Source organism: Mytilus trossulus, chromosome 4, assembly GCF_036588685.1.
Source record: "Mytilus trossulus isolate FHL-02 chromosome 4, PNRI_Mtr1.1.1.hap1, whole genome shotgun sequence".
NCBI lineage: Eukaryota > Metazoa > Mollusca > Bivalvia > Mytilida > Mytilidae > Mytilus > Mytilus trossulus.
The window spans coordinates 89,998,437-90,012,189 of record NC_086376.1 but is presented as its reverse complement, the minus strand read 5'-3'; the positions used below and the strand labels follow the sequence as shown (position 1 = coordinate 90,012,189).

The following is a 13,753-nucleotide window of genomic DNA, read 5'->3' as shown; positions in this document are numbered from 1 at the left end:
GAAATGATATACACCTCTTGTTCTTGATTTATGTCTCATTAAAAAGGGGAAATTAGAAATAGCTTTACCAAAGCATTTTGATTTTCTTTATTAGGCAAAAAATGTACGAGAACACTTACATTTAGACTTTTGAAAGCCATGTATTAATAGATATCTGAAACTATCTGAAGATAAGTAGATAACTCTACCGAAGCGGGGTATAATATGTACGAACAAAGAAAAAAATTGTTTTTAAATCTTTGCACATTTATGATTAATTATTGTTATCTATTACTCATTCAACTACTTAATTGGTACCCAAAATATGTCTACCGCTTGGCATTAAAACTCGGTGTAGTAGGAAGGGGTTATTACATATACTAGATTATATTATTTGGATGAGGATTTGAGCTATCCTATAAAACACATTTATTAGTTAACTACATTCGAGACCAAAGGATATTTACTTAAATGATTCAATTAACTTTACTCACATATTACTTATATTTCTATCTTATGATTTTTGCGTGCTTGTTTTTATAGAACAGTTTATAAAATGGTCCAAAAATTTATCATAAAATCATAACTAAAAATGTCTTGTTCGGAGAATGATAGTACTATAACAGTGGTTCCAGTTAGTCAAAAGAGTCAGATTTTGACGAGTATGGTCATTTTGGGTACGCACTAGAGCCAGAGTATACCGAAGAAGAGCTCCATGAAATGGAAGCTGCAGAAAGTTCCCGAAATCAAGATATCCTTAGCAACCATCGCTAGTTTTTAAAACACAGATTGGTGTTCGTGTACTAAATGCATACTTATGCCGTTATTAACGGAATGTCTTTGTTGCCACGAATTTACTCTCTTTGATGGTAATATTGAATTGGGTGAATGCATTAGTTACAGCATCGATTTCAGAACAGTTTGTCTGAACCCGGTTGTTCTTGAAACTAACTATATAATTTTTTTTAAGTACAATCGTATTCATATTATACATGTTAAATGAATGAACAAATATTAAACCTATCTGTTTATTGTTTTCCGCCCATGTCTGCTCATCGCCAGAAATAAAGTTTGTCGCACGAAAAAATGGTGTTAATTCCAGAGTCAAAATTTAAAGAACTTATTTTCCATGTTTTCTGGTATTGACTTAACAGAAGAATTACTATCTTAGGCTGTCAGTAACACATGTAGAGCAGTGGGTCGTTGTTGAACATGTTAATCTTATAAAGTGTATCATCTGTTAAATTTGCAGGTCACTGAAAGGAGAAGTTCCATACGGAAGTAGGTTTTGAGATTGATATTTTTTTAAATCCAGTGACACATTTTACATGCGTATTCTTGAACGTTTGATACATCATTTACTCTCAAATTGCAAAAAAATGAAAACTTCCACTTGTATTTATAGTATTTGTTGATATAGTCCTCGTCTCACAACGTATAATACTCTATCTATTTGACCAACGATGTTCAAAAACAAAAGACAACGAATTTTATGTCATCCTTCCCTATTTTTGAATGTACTTATAAGGCTGTTCAACTGGCAAGAATACCGCTAAAGCGGACAAGCAGTTTTAAATTGCTATCATATCACGGCAAGAAAGAAAATAAATCCCGAAATTGGTTTGAAACTTTAATACTCAATAGTTTTCCTAGAAAATACTCACACCCCTTTGGGATTATTAGTGTACGTCCAGTTGCATATATTTTACTTGAATGTCGGACCAATTGTAATGATGACGAATTTCTTCCTTTATTCGAGAACAATTTAATTGATATATAAAACTGGGATTTTACTATGTTCATAACTTCGATGAACCAAAGCAAGATATATATCGACCTGTATTTAAATCAACCTGGTTCTCTTCTTCTTCTTCTTCTTCTTCTTTTGGTATACAATATAGTCTGATACATGTATATATTTTAAATTGCACTATAGTTCCGTAACTTTCTATCCAGGCGTATAAGCCAACATCGACAAGTGCGTACATTTTTTAAATCAATATTTTTGGTATGTTCCAGTCTGTCCTTTACTATTGACAAATTACATTTTCCCAAATTAACCCTCGGAAAAAATATGTATATAGATTTTTATTTCTTCAAATCTTTTTTTTGGTGGTATTTTTTATATTTTCATAAATAATATTCTTTACACCAGAAATGTTATTTATAAACAAGCGTACGAGTTAAGTTATTGGCATCATATCACTTTTGGACACACAAGACAGATCTGATGTGTATTATACACCTGATAGTTCAAAATGGAAAGTTATAAGTCTGCCGTGTACACTGATCAATACCTACAGAAGTGAAACGATGCATGAACTTGCAAGCCCGACAGGAAATCGCTTGTCTGAATACCTGGACGTGTCACCTGAGTCCTCACACCCCTCACAATACCTTTGGGAGTAATACCTTAGCGATGGTGGTGATCAGATGAGGAAAGATCCGAATTTATTTGAATAAAGTTTATTACTTTAAAGAATTATGAACGAATTAGATTTTTGAAAACAATTTTCACGGAACACTTATTTATTATTTGAACTTTGACTTTTTAACTAATTCCAATATTAACAGTTTAAAAATAACAGATATATAATAATGGTCATTTAAAAAAAAATAAGAACATTTTCCGTATCAAGTTTATAGTTAGTCAGATAAAACGATCGTACGATTGACAAGATATCGACACGCAATTACGACTACATCGGTTACTGTAGTTTTGGTCTTTTGTGTTTTATAGACATATCGTGATTATAATTGTAGAAGGTTACAAAATGGCGAAGCGTAGAAAATTGATACTCAAAATTTAAAATCGATGTTGATCTCTTATCTAGCGGAATAAAACTTTAATATCTATAAATTTGAGCCTTTTTATACAGAATGGACATAATATCAATTTTTGATTTTTTTGCGAAGTTTCCCTTTAAGTATATAATCATATCATATAATACCAGATGCAATTGATAGCGCATATATTTGGTGTTCAATAAAAGATTGTTTTTGAAGTTGTTGCATTATAAACTACAAAATTGCTAAAAAAAATGTTTGTCTCATATTTGTTCATATATTACTGAGACAATAATCAATTCTTTGGGATAAGGCTTGTCTTCTGCGTTTGCTTCTGCTTCTGTCATTTGGTGGCCTCTATTATTTTGCCACGGTTGGTCTTGAAAAGTTAATGACCAAGTTTAGGTTTCGTTATGGGTTAGCCATTTACGCTGAGCTAAACTTTGAAACCAAGTTTTCACACAATTTTCTCAAGTGATTCGTTAAGCAACTAATCAAACATTTGTATATGTATTAGATGTTACAAATTTATGTTTAATTTGATTTGGTTGAGCGATTTTTACTTATTTTTCGGTCAAAGAAACAGAAAACTGGCAGTAAAACCCTTGTCAAAGTAAGGCGTCGTATGCCTCGTGTAAAGAAAGTGTCTGTGCGTTAAAAACCATTGGAAGTTTTTTTCGAACAGCTCTTTGATGTTAAACGTTTTGATATTGTAAAGGACAGGTTAAACGCTATGGATGCTGCAAATTGGCTACGCGATGTGCGTAACGATCGAAACTGTGAAAATGGAAATAAACTAAGGACGTTCAGACAGTAAAAAAGTTATCCTCAGCCAACCAGTTATGTGAAATCCGTCAAGTATAGAGACTACCGTAAAACTTTATCAAACTTTCGTTGTGGCTCCTTACCACTTGCCATTGAAACAGGCAGGACGTTACACCAAGCCAGTTACAACTTTAAATGAAAGAATTTGTCAGTTTTGTGATGGAAATACGATTGACACTGAACAAAATTGTTTAATGAACTGTAATTTTTACTCGGACTTGAGAGAGGAACTTTTGAAATCTCCCTTTTTATCAAACTATGTTTTTATTATCTTGATTGAAGAAGAGAAAATGTAACTATATTATGAGCTGTGATGAAATTTAATTTTTATTAGCTAAAACATTGCATTTGATGTTGAAGAGGAGAAAGATAGATTTATAACTTTTAAAGAACTTATATTTTTAATTATTATTTATTACCATATTATTTAAGATTTTTAAATCAATTCTACCTTTTTTTTCTCTTTTAAGTGAAAATTAGTTGATCTACTACGAAGTATTTGTATTTTTAGATATTTTTTGTTTACTTTTGAAAAATGTTTTAAATTGTGTATGCATTTAATGAGCACGAGGTAAAAGTGTCTCATATGTCTTTTAAGGCAGGAATCTAATATATTTTATGCTGGTTTTTATCTAATGTATAATATATTATGTATAATGTTAGATTGTGACACTGTAATAAACTACTTACTTACTTACTGTAATGAGAGCATAAGATGTGTAAAGAGAGATAACTCAATATCTTTTTTACTTCAAAAATGTTGTTATTCAAGAATACATTTAATGTTACAAAAATATAAACAATCTTCATTTACAAAATTAGATTCGAATCGATTGGTTTGAGTTCTTACCAATCGATTTCTGAGTCAAATTATCAAGTTTTTCCAATTGTTCTTTATTCAAAGCTTATGAACACACACTGATTTTGCAGTTTCTAACTGCACAAGTTTGGCAGCTGGATCCCAACTATTGTCACATTAACATATTGGAGTCTTCATTAAACAGTCTTTAGAACTGAGGGAGTCAGACCCGTGTCAGGCAAGGTTATGATGGTGTTTTTCACATACATTTATAATTGAACTCTAATGTTCTTTTTTTTCCATATATTGTATTGTATTATTTTGTAATTATTGTTTCATTGTATTGCTTGATCCTCATGGGTGTAATTTTGCAATAAAGATATATTAACCTAGTATGTCTGTTTGGGTTCTAGTCTCCCAAATGTTGTCAACATAACATAACGATAAGCAACAATTGCTGTCATACAAGTGGGAGGTTAAGTTAGCTATAAAACCAGGGTTAGCAAACCATTTTTTTCTTCGGAAAATGCATGTACTAAGTCAGAAGTATGGTAGTTTTTTTATTTTGTCAGTTTCTATGGATGGAAGATCAAGACTAATTGCCAACACAACATTATTTAAATAGTTTTACCAAAATGGTGCTTATTACCTTCGTGCCGATCTGATGAGTCAAACCATTTCAAATCTTATTTTACCGTTTGTTATTAAGTTGTGCTGTTATGCCATTGCCCCGTGTTTAGGAAGGATTGTGCGCCCACATACATGGCTAACCGCGCCACATTATGTGCTGTAAGTGCCTGTCTGTAATTCTAAAAGTGTTTGTCGATCGTTTCAATTGTGATCTATACAGCCGTTGGTTTTTTCGTTTTAATTGTTTTAAATGTTGTCATATCGGAGCATGTAATCGCTGACTATGCTGTATGAGTTTTGCTCAGTGACCCATATTTGCTTGAATTTATGGCATTCGGATAATTGATTCATTGTCTATCATACTATTTACCTTATTTTATATCAATTATCAGATTTTTCTAGTGACTAAAGACATACTAGAACTACTTGCCGTAGACAGTCTTGCTTGATTTAAGAATCCAAAAATTTTAACATGTGAACTGTTTTTTTGTTTGTTTCAAATACCCGTTTTTGTTTTTGATAAAGACAAATCTACGCCTTGTATGATGCTTATTCTCTGGCATTGTTAGAACGCTCATGGACGCATATTAGAAAACATTGGATTTTAGCATTCAAAATATCAAACTTTCGAATTTCGAAATTGCACGTTATTTCAGCATGTTAAATTCATACTGCTCTTCCATAACTGTGGTTTATGTTGCCAAATTATTCATCAAGTCCAGTTGCAAGTATTTAATGCATGTTTAGGAATCGAACACATTAACAATAAATGCAATAGGATGTTTCTTCAATTGACTGACTCGTCTGCGATGAGGGTTGGGGAAATTGGAAAACGAGGGAACAGTAAATGAAATGGGGACAGACATATTTTCCTTGCAACAGGTAATCTTTGTATCCATCAAAAAGCTGTTCCGATGGTTGTTAACGTACAGAAAGCACGACACTCATTTAACACGAGGCACCCATACAATGCCATACTGAGACAAGGGTTTTTATGCCAGTCGGACGAGTACCTAAATTACCATATATCTATTCCCTAGTCACCCTTGAGACTCTGGGTTTAACACTTTATTTTACACTACTGTACGTTAAGGATGGTTGCCTCTCTTTTTTCAAGTTTTGCCAGATATTCGGAATCCTCTGGTTTTATTGATGATGTTGATGAAGTGCAATTAAAAATATGCGCACAAACAGTTTTCTTTTCAAAATAGCAATTCAAATAGCTTGAATAGTTTAATAGTGTTCTAACATTCTTGTTCTTTCTTTCTTTCATTTTTTCGAAGTGAAGTATTTAATGTAAAACGTGCCAATGTTAAATGTACAAACATCTACTGAGAATTATTTCCTACCTAATTTTTAAGGTTCAATAGCCTTTTTTCCTCCAGAGACCCCGATGAAAAATCAAATCAAGAATAACTCTTAAAAAAAAATATTTAAAATTTATTTAACTACGAGGCCTGCACTCGATGCCGTCGTGTGGATATCCCTTGAGTATTGTAAGTTAAACTTACAACCTAACAAAACGTTTCACGTTATTCTTCGAGGATTTTTTTTAATTATTTTACCCGCATTGTTTTATCATTTTGAACAATTGCCAACTGCCAACCTGCAACCAACAAATCAATTTGTTTGCGTCAAATATCTGAATTCGGATGATAAATATCGTATAGTGGTTATTTGAACACAATGCTTTTCCTTTTAGAATTTTATTTTCAAGTCCTTTTGTTATAATAACTATCTGATTTGCCAAACTAATATGTTGGCAAATCTCTTTTTCATTGAATGCTACTTGGTGTCGTTATTCTTAGCCCAACCTGGTTTTTTTTTTAACATTGGTCAAACTCAAACAATGGACCATAAAGGTAAAAATATATAAGTGTCGGATGGCCCAAACGAACATATAAACTTATTGAACACAATACCCTTCCATGTCTAGTTTCTTTTATCGCACGGTCATTTATTACACTATAAATGGATTTAAAATATTGTCTCGTAACGAAGAATACATTCCTATGTGTTGAAACAGATTTGGTTGCACCATTAATGCTGTCAATTTGTTTTCTTTGCGAAAAGTGTCAATGGCAGTGTCTTTACCAAATTTGGAATAGCATTGTATGCTTTTTAAATAGTCGACTATTTGTCGCATACCATGCCGTGTATATAAATTAGCTGGTGTACAACAAGATGGCGCAGGAGTCACTTGATATAAGTATTTTGATATTCGCCTCAGTTCTATGAGGTTCTGTCTGCCTATAGCAAGAAAAACTAATATAAAATAAATAATAGATGCCATCCACAAAACACTTTGATTTATATTGTTAGAAGGGCGTAGTTTTTGATAAAGAGATACAAATAAGGCAGCCATCATTATACTGATTCCTATTAATTCTGGTATCCTCTCCAGTTCAAAACTAATGTACCCTAGAAGTCGATCTGGATGATAGAACTTCACGTACGTTGCATTCATCTTGTGTTTTTGTTTTGTCAGCAAGTATTCAAGAACTGTAAACAAGTCTCTATGGGGAAGGGCGTCATCTTCCACAAGAAAAACATAAGAAACATTCTGTCGTAGAGTTTGTTCACCACAATAAACATAATCTTCTTTTTCTTTTTCAAGGGTCAAGGTTATGGTTCTCCTCTGGGTCCTTGAAGAATTTGGGAATCGATTAAACGTTGGTATTATTCTAGATAATTTTAATGCTTCGTTGAAGGTAGATGGCTCTTCGTCAACATTGCAAATAAATAACTTATAAGTAAGCTGTAATTTTGATGAATTCTGCAATTGTTCCAAAAAATAAGCAACAACCTGAGATAAATATCTAGGTTCATATGCATCAAACGAATGGCGATTTCTTGAAACGGAAATTATTGAAATGCCAACATCAATTTTCACTCCCGGTTCTAATATATTTTTTCTTTGTAACTTTTTGATAAATTCATCTGAAAATTTTAATCTTTCATTATTTTCTTCTGTCAGCATCCGTCTACCTTCTGGTTTGCTTTGTCTCAAGATCAATGAATAGAAAGAAAAGCGAAGTCTGTAGCAAAAGACGGGCAACACTATCAGAAATGTGAGTAAGGTTAAAAATATCCAATGTGTTAGAAAACGCTTGTCCTCAAAATTAAAAAATCTTCTCGCTGAAATAGATAAATTATATTCTAAGTTATATTATACAAATAATATATTGTTTATTCATTAATCTAGTTTAAAGAATACCGTAGAACTTGATTTGAGCAATTTTTTTTTTCATTTTTGGTTCAAACTTTTTGATTTAAAAATAATAGTCTATTTTACCGAGAGTGCATTTTTTTCCAAAAACATACGATGCAAATGTCTAAGCGCGCACATGGTTTGGTCATTTGTTACTAACATGCGCTTGTAAAGTTTACATAAACTTTGACAAACTATATGCACTCGCTAAAAATGCGACTACAGTTTGTCATTCATCGTCTGTTAGTTTTCAACTTGATAAAACGATGTATTGGTTTCTTAATTTTGTAATAAGTATGTTTACCAACAACATGTGCATGCATTATTCAAAATGAAAACATGGTCAGAAAACACTGTCTACTAACACAAAGGTTCCTGGTTCGATTCCCGTCTGGGATGAAAATTTCAGGAACTGATTTTTCGGCTCTCCCTTGACACCATTTGCGAGTATGGTCTCGAGGAAACGATGATAGTCCGTCGGAAGGGGACGATAAATGGCTGACCCGTGTTAAGAGAGAGCCATATCTCTTGCACGTTAAAGACACCCTTGTAGATTTCGAAAAAGAGCAGGCTAATGCCGCTACAAGGCAGCACTCGCACCCGCAAAGTGGAAAGGGATTATTATAAGTTGCAAAACTTGTTTCCCAATCCACTATAAATAAATATGTTTAAACTAAACGATGTACTAGTATTTGTTTCTACTTTTGTGGCGTTTGGAAAACAATTTCAAACGCCACACAACGTTTACACATTTTGGTTAGAGAGAAATGTACTCTGAGTTTCGAGTTGATTTGACTTCAACTTCAACAACAAATTATACCTGACGCGGGACAGAAAGATGGACGAATAAACGAACAGAAGTACGAACTAACGGACGCACAGACTGAAAAACATAATGCGCCTAAATAGGACATAAAACAACCCATGATTTTCTTATCTTTTAAAGTTTAATTTTTCTGAATGTTGGTTTAATATTTTCCTCTTTACGTAAAGCAGGCACCAGACAACCAATTCACTCGTGTGGGGTTTTAGTAGTATTTTTTTTTTTAAAGAAAACATTTAGCTTACAATTATATTAACGATACAAACTTAACAGTGGCAGATGCGTTTTAAACGTTTTTGAGAAAGAAAAAAAATTGTCACTAGATAATAATTTTCGATCACGTTAATATACTTAGACTTTTTTGAGATAGCGAAAATTGTACATGTAGCATTTCGATTATCTAGGAAACCTTTCGATTGTAAGATTCAGAGATGAGCAAACAATTTTCACTACGATTAAACCGCAAATTTGGTGATCAGCGCTGATCGGGTATAGCAGTACAACAATGATACGTAAACGCAACCAACCTATAGCAGGAAAAGTCAATCATAAAATTGATTAAAAGGTCAGGCAACTCAGTTTACAAGTACATATGATTTCCGCGAATCATATAATCTATTTTATCTTACGCAACCTTAGATATTAATATTTTACAAAATAATTTTATCTTATATAAGTCAGGGTCTTCTTGTCATACGCCTAGATTAATTTGTTTATCAAATGAACAGTTCATATCGTTATAAAGTACTATTTCATTTCTAAAATCTTGAATTTGATTATTCAAAGACAAACTTTATATATAAGTACTACGAGGAGATAGCAAGGTTCCAATGCAATCAATAATTTCAATAACATTAAAAATTAAAAAAAACTCTGGATTCATATGACTTTTGCAAACATGACTGTGAACATGAGATTTATTGTAATTGTCTGAAATACAGAAATACATACATTTTATTTACATACATTAAAACGTAAAATAACAAATATACCGAGCTCCAAGGAAAGTCTTATCATCGCAATTTGAACACATAAACTAAATTTGGCTTAATCTACCGAATACTCATAAAAATGTGATAATAAAATTATACACATTATTATTAGAAATATATTTCTAGTTACAATCGGATAATCTTGAAGAGGTAAAAACGGATATGTTTACAGTATATTTTTAATGGTTCAAATTAAGACACTTAATATTAAGAGCACTTAAGGCATAGCGGATGTACATGTATGGGTTTAAAAACATGATAAAGATGAGGTTTTGTGTATTTCAAATCATTATGATTTATAATAATAATATCTTGTTTATGAACATGCTGATCATTCAAATTGCAAGACTTTCCCTTCCAAGGACCGTTACTTAGGTCAACCGTGAAAAAATTAATATACATATTTAAAGCTATATATTTTTTTTTATTTCCCAAATTACAGGGCCCATAAATGGCATAAAATCAGATTTACATAATTTGTAACAACAACAATAGAGGCATATACATATATATTTAGAATATAAATATTTTTTGAATAAAAAAACATCACAATAAAGATTTATGATAATAAGACAGACACATGATGATGTGGGATTAGTAAATAAATATTGTTTTTGCTTGTTTATATCATAATGAAGAAAGAAAAAAAACATAATATTGCCACAAGTAGTTACACAATTCTTCTTTGATAGATACGTCCGCATTCCTTAAGCATAAAAATAAAACCTTAAGGATCCTCAAACATAATTTAAAATTACCTGCACCATACTTCATCCCGATGTATATGTACTGTGTATTACGTGTGCAGCTCAGGTGTGAATACTTTTGTTGATTATGGAGGTAAGTGACATTCGTCTCACGAATAAACGACGATGTCTGAGGAAGTTTTAATCTTCTGACGGATAAAAATATCTAAATATCTTTTATCATTAAAGCGGAAATACATTTTAGCATCTAACAGAGTTTGCGCATTCAATCATTACGAGGTACCTTAGGGATTTTGTTTTATAATGACAGCACCTCAAGGTATCTAAGCATTTTCTTGTTTAGATTTATAAAGTTTGAACCACACAATCTGCCGAATTATGTTTCAGTGTATTTGTATTTTTAAACAAAAGCCAATATCATTGTTGTTATTAATTATGATAAACCTTTTAGAAGTTTGAATTATGAAAATAAATTACATGAAATAGGGGACATGTTCACATTGTAGTGACTAATGATGTATCTGCAATATGGTATGGAAAGTAAGAAGAGCATATTTGTTGAAATAATTTGAAATAAGTTACCTGTAGCAGAAAATTTACTGAGAAAAAGAAAACACAAACAAAAGAAAAAAAAAGAAAAAAAAAAGAGGGGCATAAAATAAAATATACCTTATAAAATTAAGAATGGAAATGGGGAACTTATAGCACTCACGTCTTAGATCATAAACAATAGAATAAATATATGCAGGTTAGGCCTGTTAACAGACTTACTATGTTAATCGATGTTAATCATTTATGTCAGATTATGAGACCGAGTATGAGACGAAGCGCTACTATTTTTTATCTATCCTTGGTCATTATTGCGCATGATATGTGTTTCCATGGTTTCGTTACATTTCAATAATGTGCAGCCAAATGTTCAACTGTGATTGAAACAAGGCGCTTGAGTCATAGTATCCCCGTTTTTTCGATGTTAAAAGTTTATTGTGTATCGCCTCAAACTTTTCTAACAGACTTTGCACTTAATATTAACCATACGGCATTGAATGTAGATTGATCGATACCTATATGATAAACTCGTGTCCTCAGATGTTAAGAAGAGAGGAACAGCAAGTACTCTATATACATGTAGATCAACTACTATATCATACAGATGTATAAGAACAAACACGCACAAAACAAAAGAAAAAAGCTAAACAATATACTTGTAAAAAAAACGGGAAAAAAGGGAATGTGTGTACTCCTAACCGCATTTTACCGATACAGATTTATACAAAGTCCATTACTGTTTGAAAATAAAGTTGATATAAGGACCTTACAAAAAAACAAAATCTTATCTTTAATCTGGTATTTGAATGTTCCAAAACTAATTTAGGGGCACAATTAAGCTGTCAAAACCATGTTCACTGATTTTACTCAAATTCTGATATTTGATTAACAACATACTTAACATTAAAAATTCGTGTGTATTTTAGTGTTTACGCCATCTAATTACTAAGATGGTCTCCCAAAACTGAAGACGGTCCCAAAAAACAAACAAAACAAAAACTGAGAAAAATAAATTAATTGTCGTTTTTACTTGTATGATAATGAGTTTTTGTGGATCGAAACAGTCATTCAAATGATTAAGCTTTGTTTCACTTTCAATGTTGACATTCTTTTCTTTTTAAGAACTGAGCACACATAATTCATGCGTAATCTATCTCTAGCTAAGGAGTTAAAATGAAATTCCCATGAATACAGATTCAATAAGGTCGAATTATTCACTCGCAAGTGAATCATTAATCATCGATGTTTCTTATCTTATTTTCACAAAACTGAACCATACTATCTGCTAAATGCGAAATTCAACTAACATTTCACTTTTTCACTTGAACAAATATATATATCTCGTAGCTAATATTTTTATTCGTCTACTTGTCGGTCTACTAAACAAGTATGTGTATTTGTGATCAGCTAGATAGTTATTACGGTTGACAAAATAACATATATTTGTATCATCAAGCATATTCTGTCTCATACCTTTATTGTTCGCTTTATTTAGTAAGGGAAGGACGGTTTCTTTCGTATTTTGAATATTTCAAAAGTCACATCTGTTGCCGCCATTTAAACTTATATGTGTTATGCTTCTGGTTTTTCTTGATAACAGAATGTAGGGTCAATCTAGTGTATGTTTACATATTTTGATCTTCCTGGTTTGAACACGGTAAATTTCAAGTTTATCATTGAAATACTTTTATTCATCTTAAATATACTAGCACTTTCGTGCATGATTCTTTATTTTTATTGTATAAAATTGAGAATGGAAATGGGGAATGTGTCAACGAGACGTACAACAACCCGACCATAAAAAAAAAAAAACAAAAAAAAAACAGCAGGAGGTCACCAACAGGATTTGTATATTTGATTTTAATACCTATTGATATATCCTATGATGTATGATAAATGCAACTATAAAATATATGCAAAATAATGACCCCGACCATAAATTGCCTCGAGCAATAGTTAGTATCTCAGGGACAACAAACTTGCTATTACCCTCACACCCAGTCAATAGGTGTATACTATTACAGAGGCTCATTAAAAAATGCAGGTGTGTCTAACCTTGATAGAGTAAAATAACAACCAGGTCAGTTAATATAAAAAAAAGAAGATGTGGTATGATTGCCAATGAGACAACTATCCACAAAAGTGTATGATAATATTTAGTATGCAGTTATAAAAGCATTGACACATCTCAATATAATTGAGAAAATTCAAGCTAGCCCTGTCCCCCTCGATCATGGTATTTTACTGTGAAACGTTTGTATAGTTTTTCAGGTTAAAATTTGTGATTATGTTAAGATATTATGAGTGCTGTTTGTATATATGCATAGATAATTTCTATGGAACCCTCAGTCAGTCATGGACTATTGTCAGACTATAAACGTTATAAACGTTATCATAGTTTTACATGTTAAAGTGTGTGTCACTGTGAGGAATTTGAAAAAGTGAAAATCC

At 31.8% G+C, this 13,753-nt stretch overlaps 1 protein-coding gene across 1 annotated transcript; it reads right to left on the bottom strand.

The window, feature by feature from the left end:
* Positions 1–6,447: 6,447 nt before the first annotated feature.
* Positions 6,448–11,032, bottom strand: LOC134716260 (post-GPI attachment to proteins factor 4-like). The gene is made up of 2 exons (XM_063579142.1): positions 10,805–11,032; positions 6,448–8,158 (listed from the first exon to the last, which is right to left on the bottom strand). The coding sequence occupies exons 1-2, from the start codon at positions 10,818–10,820 to the stop codon at positions 6,981–6,983; spliced, it is 1,194 nt and encodes a 397-aa protein (XP_063435212.1). The 5' UTR covers positions 10,821–11,032; the 3' UTR covers positions 6,448–6,980.
* Between the last annotated feature and the right edge of the window lie 2,721 nt (positions 11,033–13,753).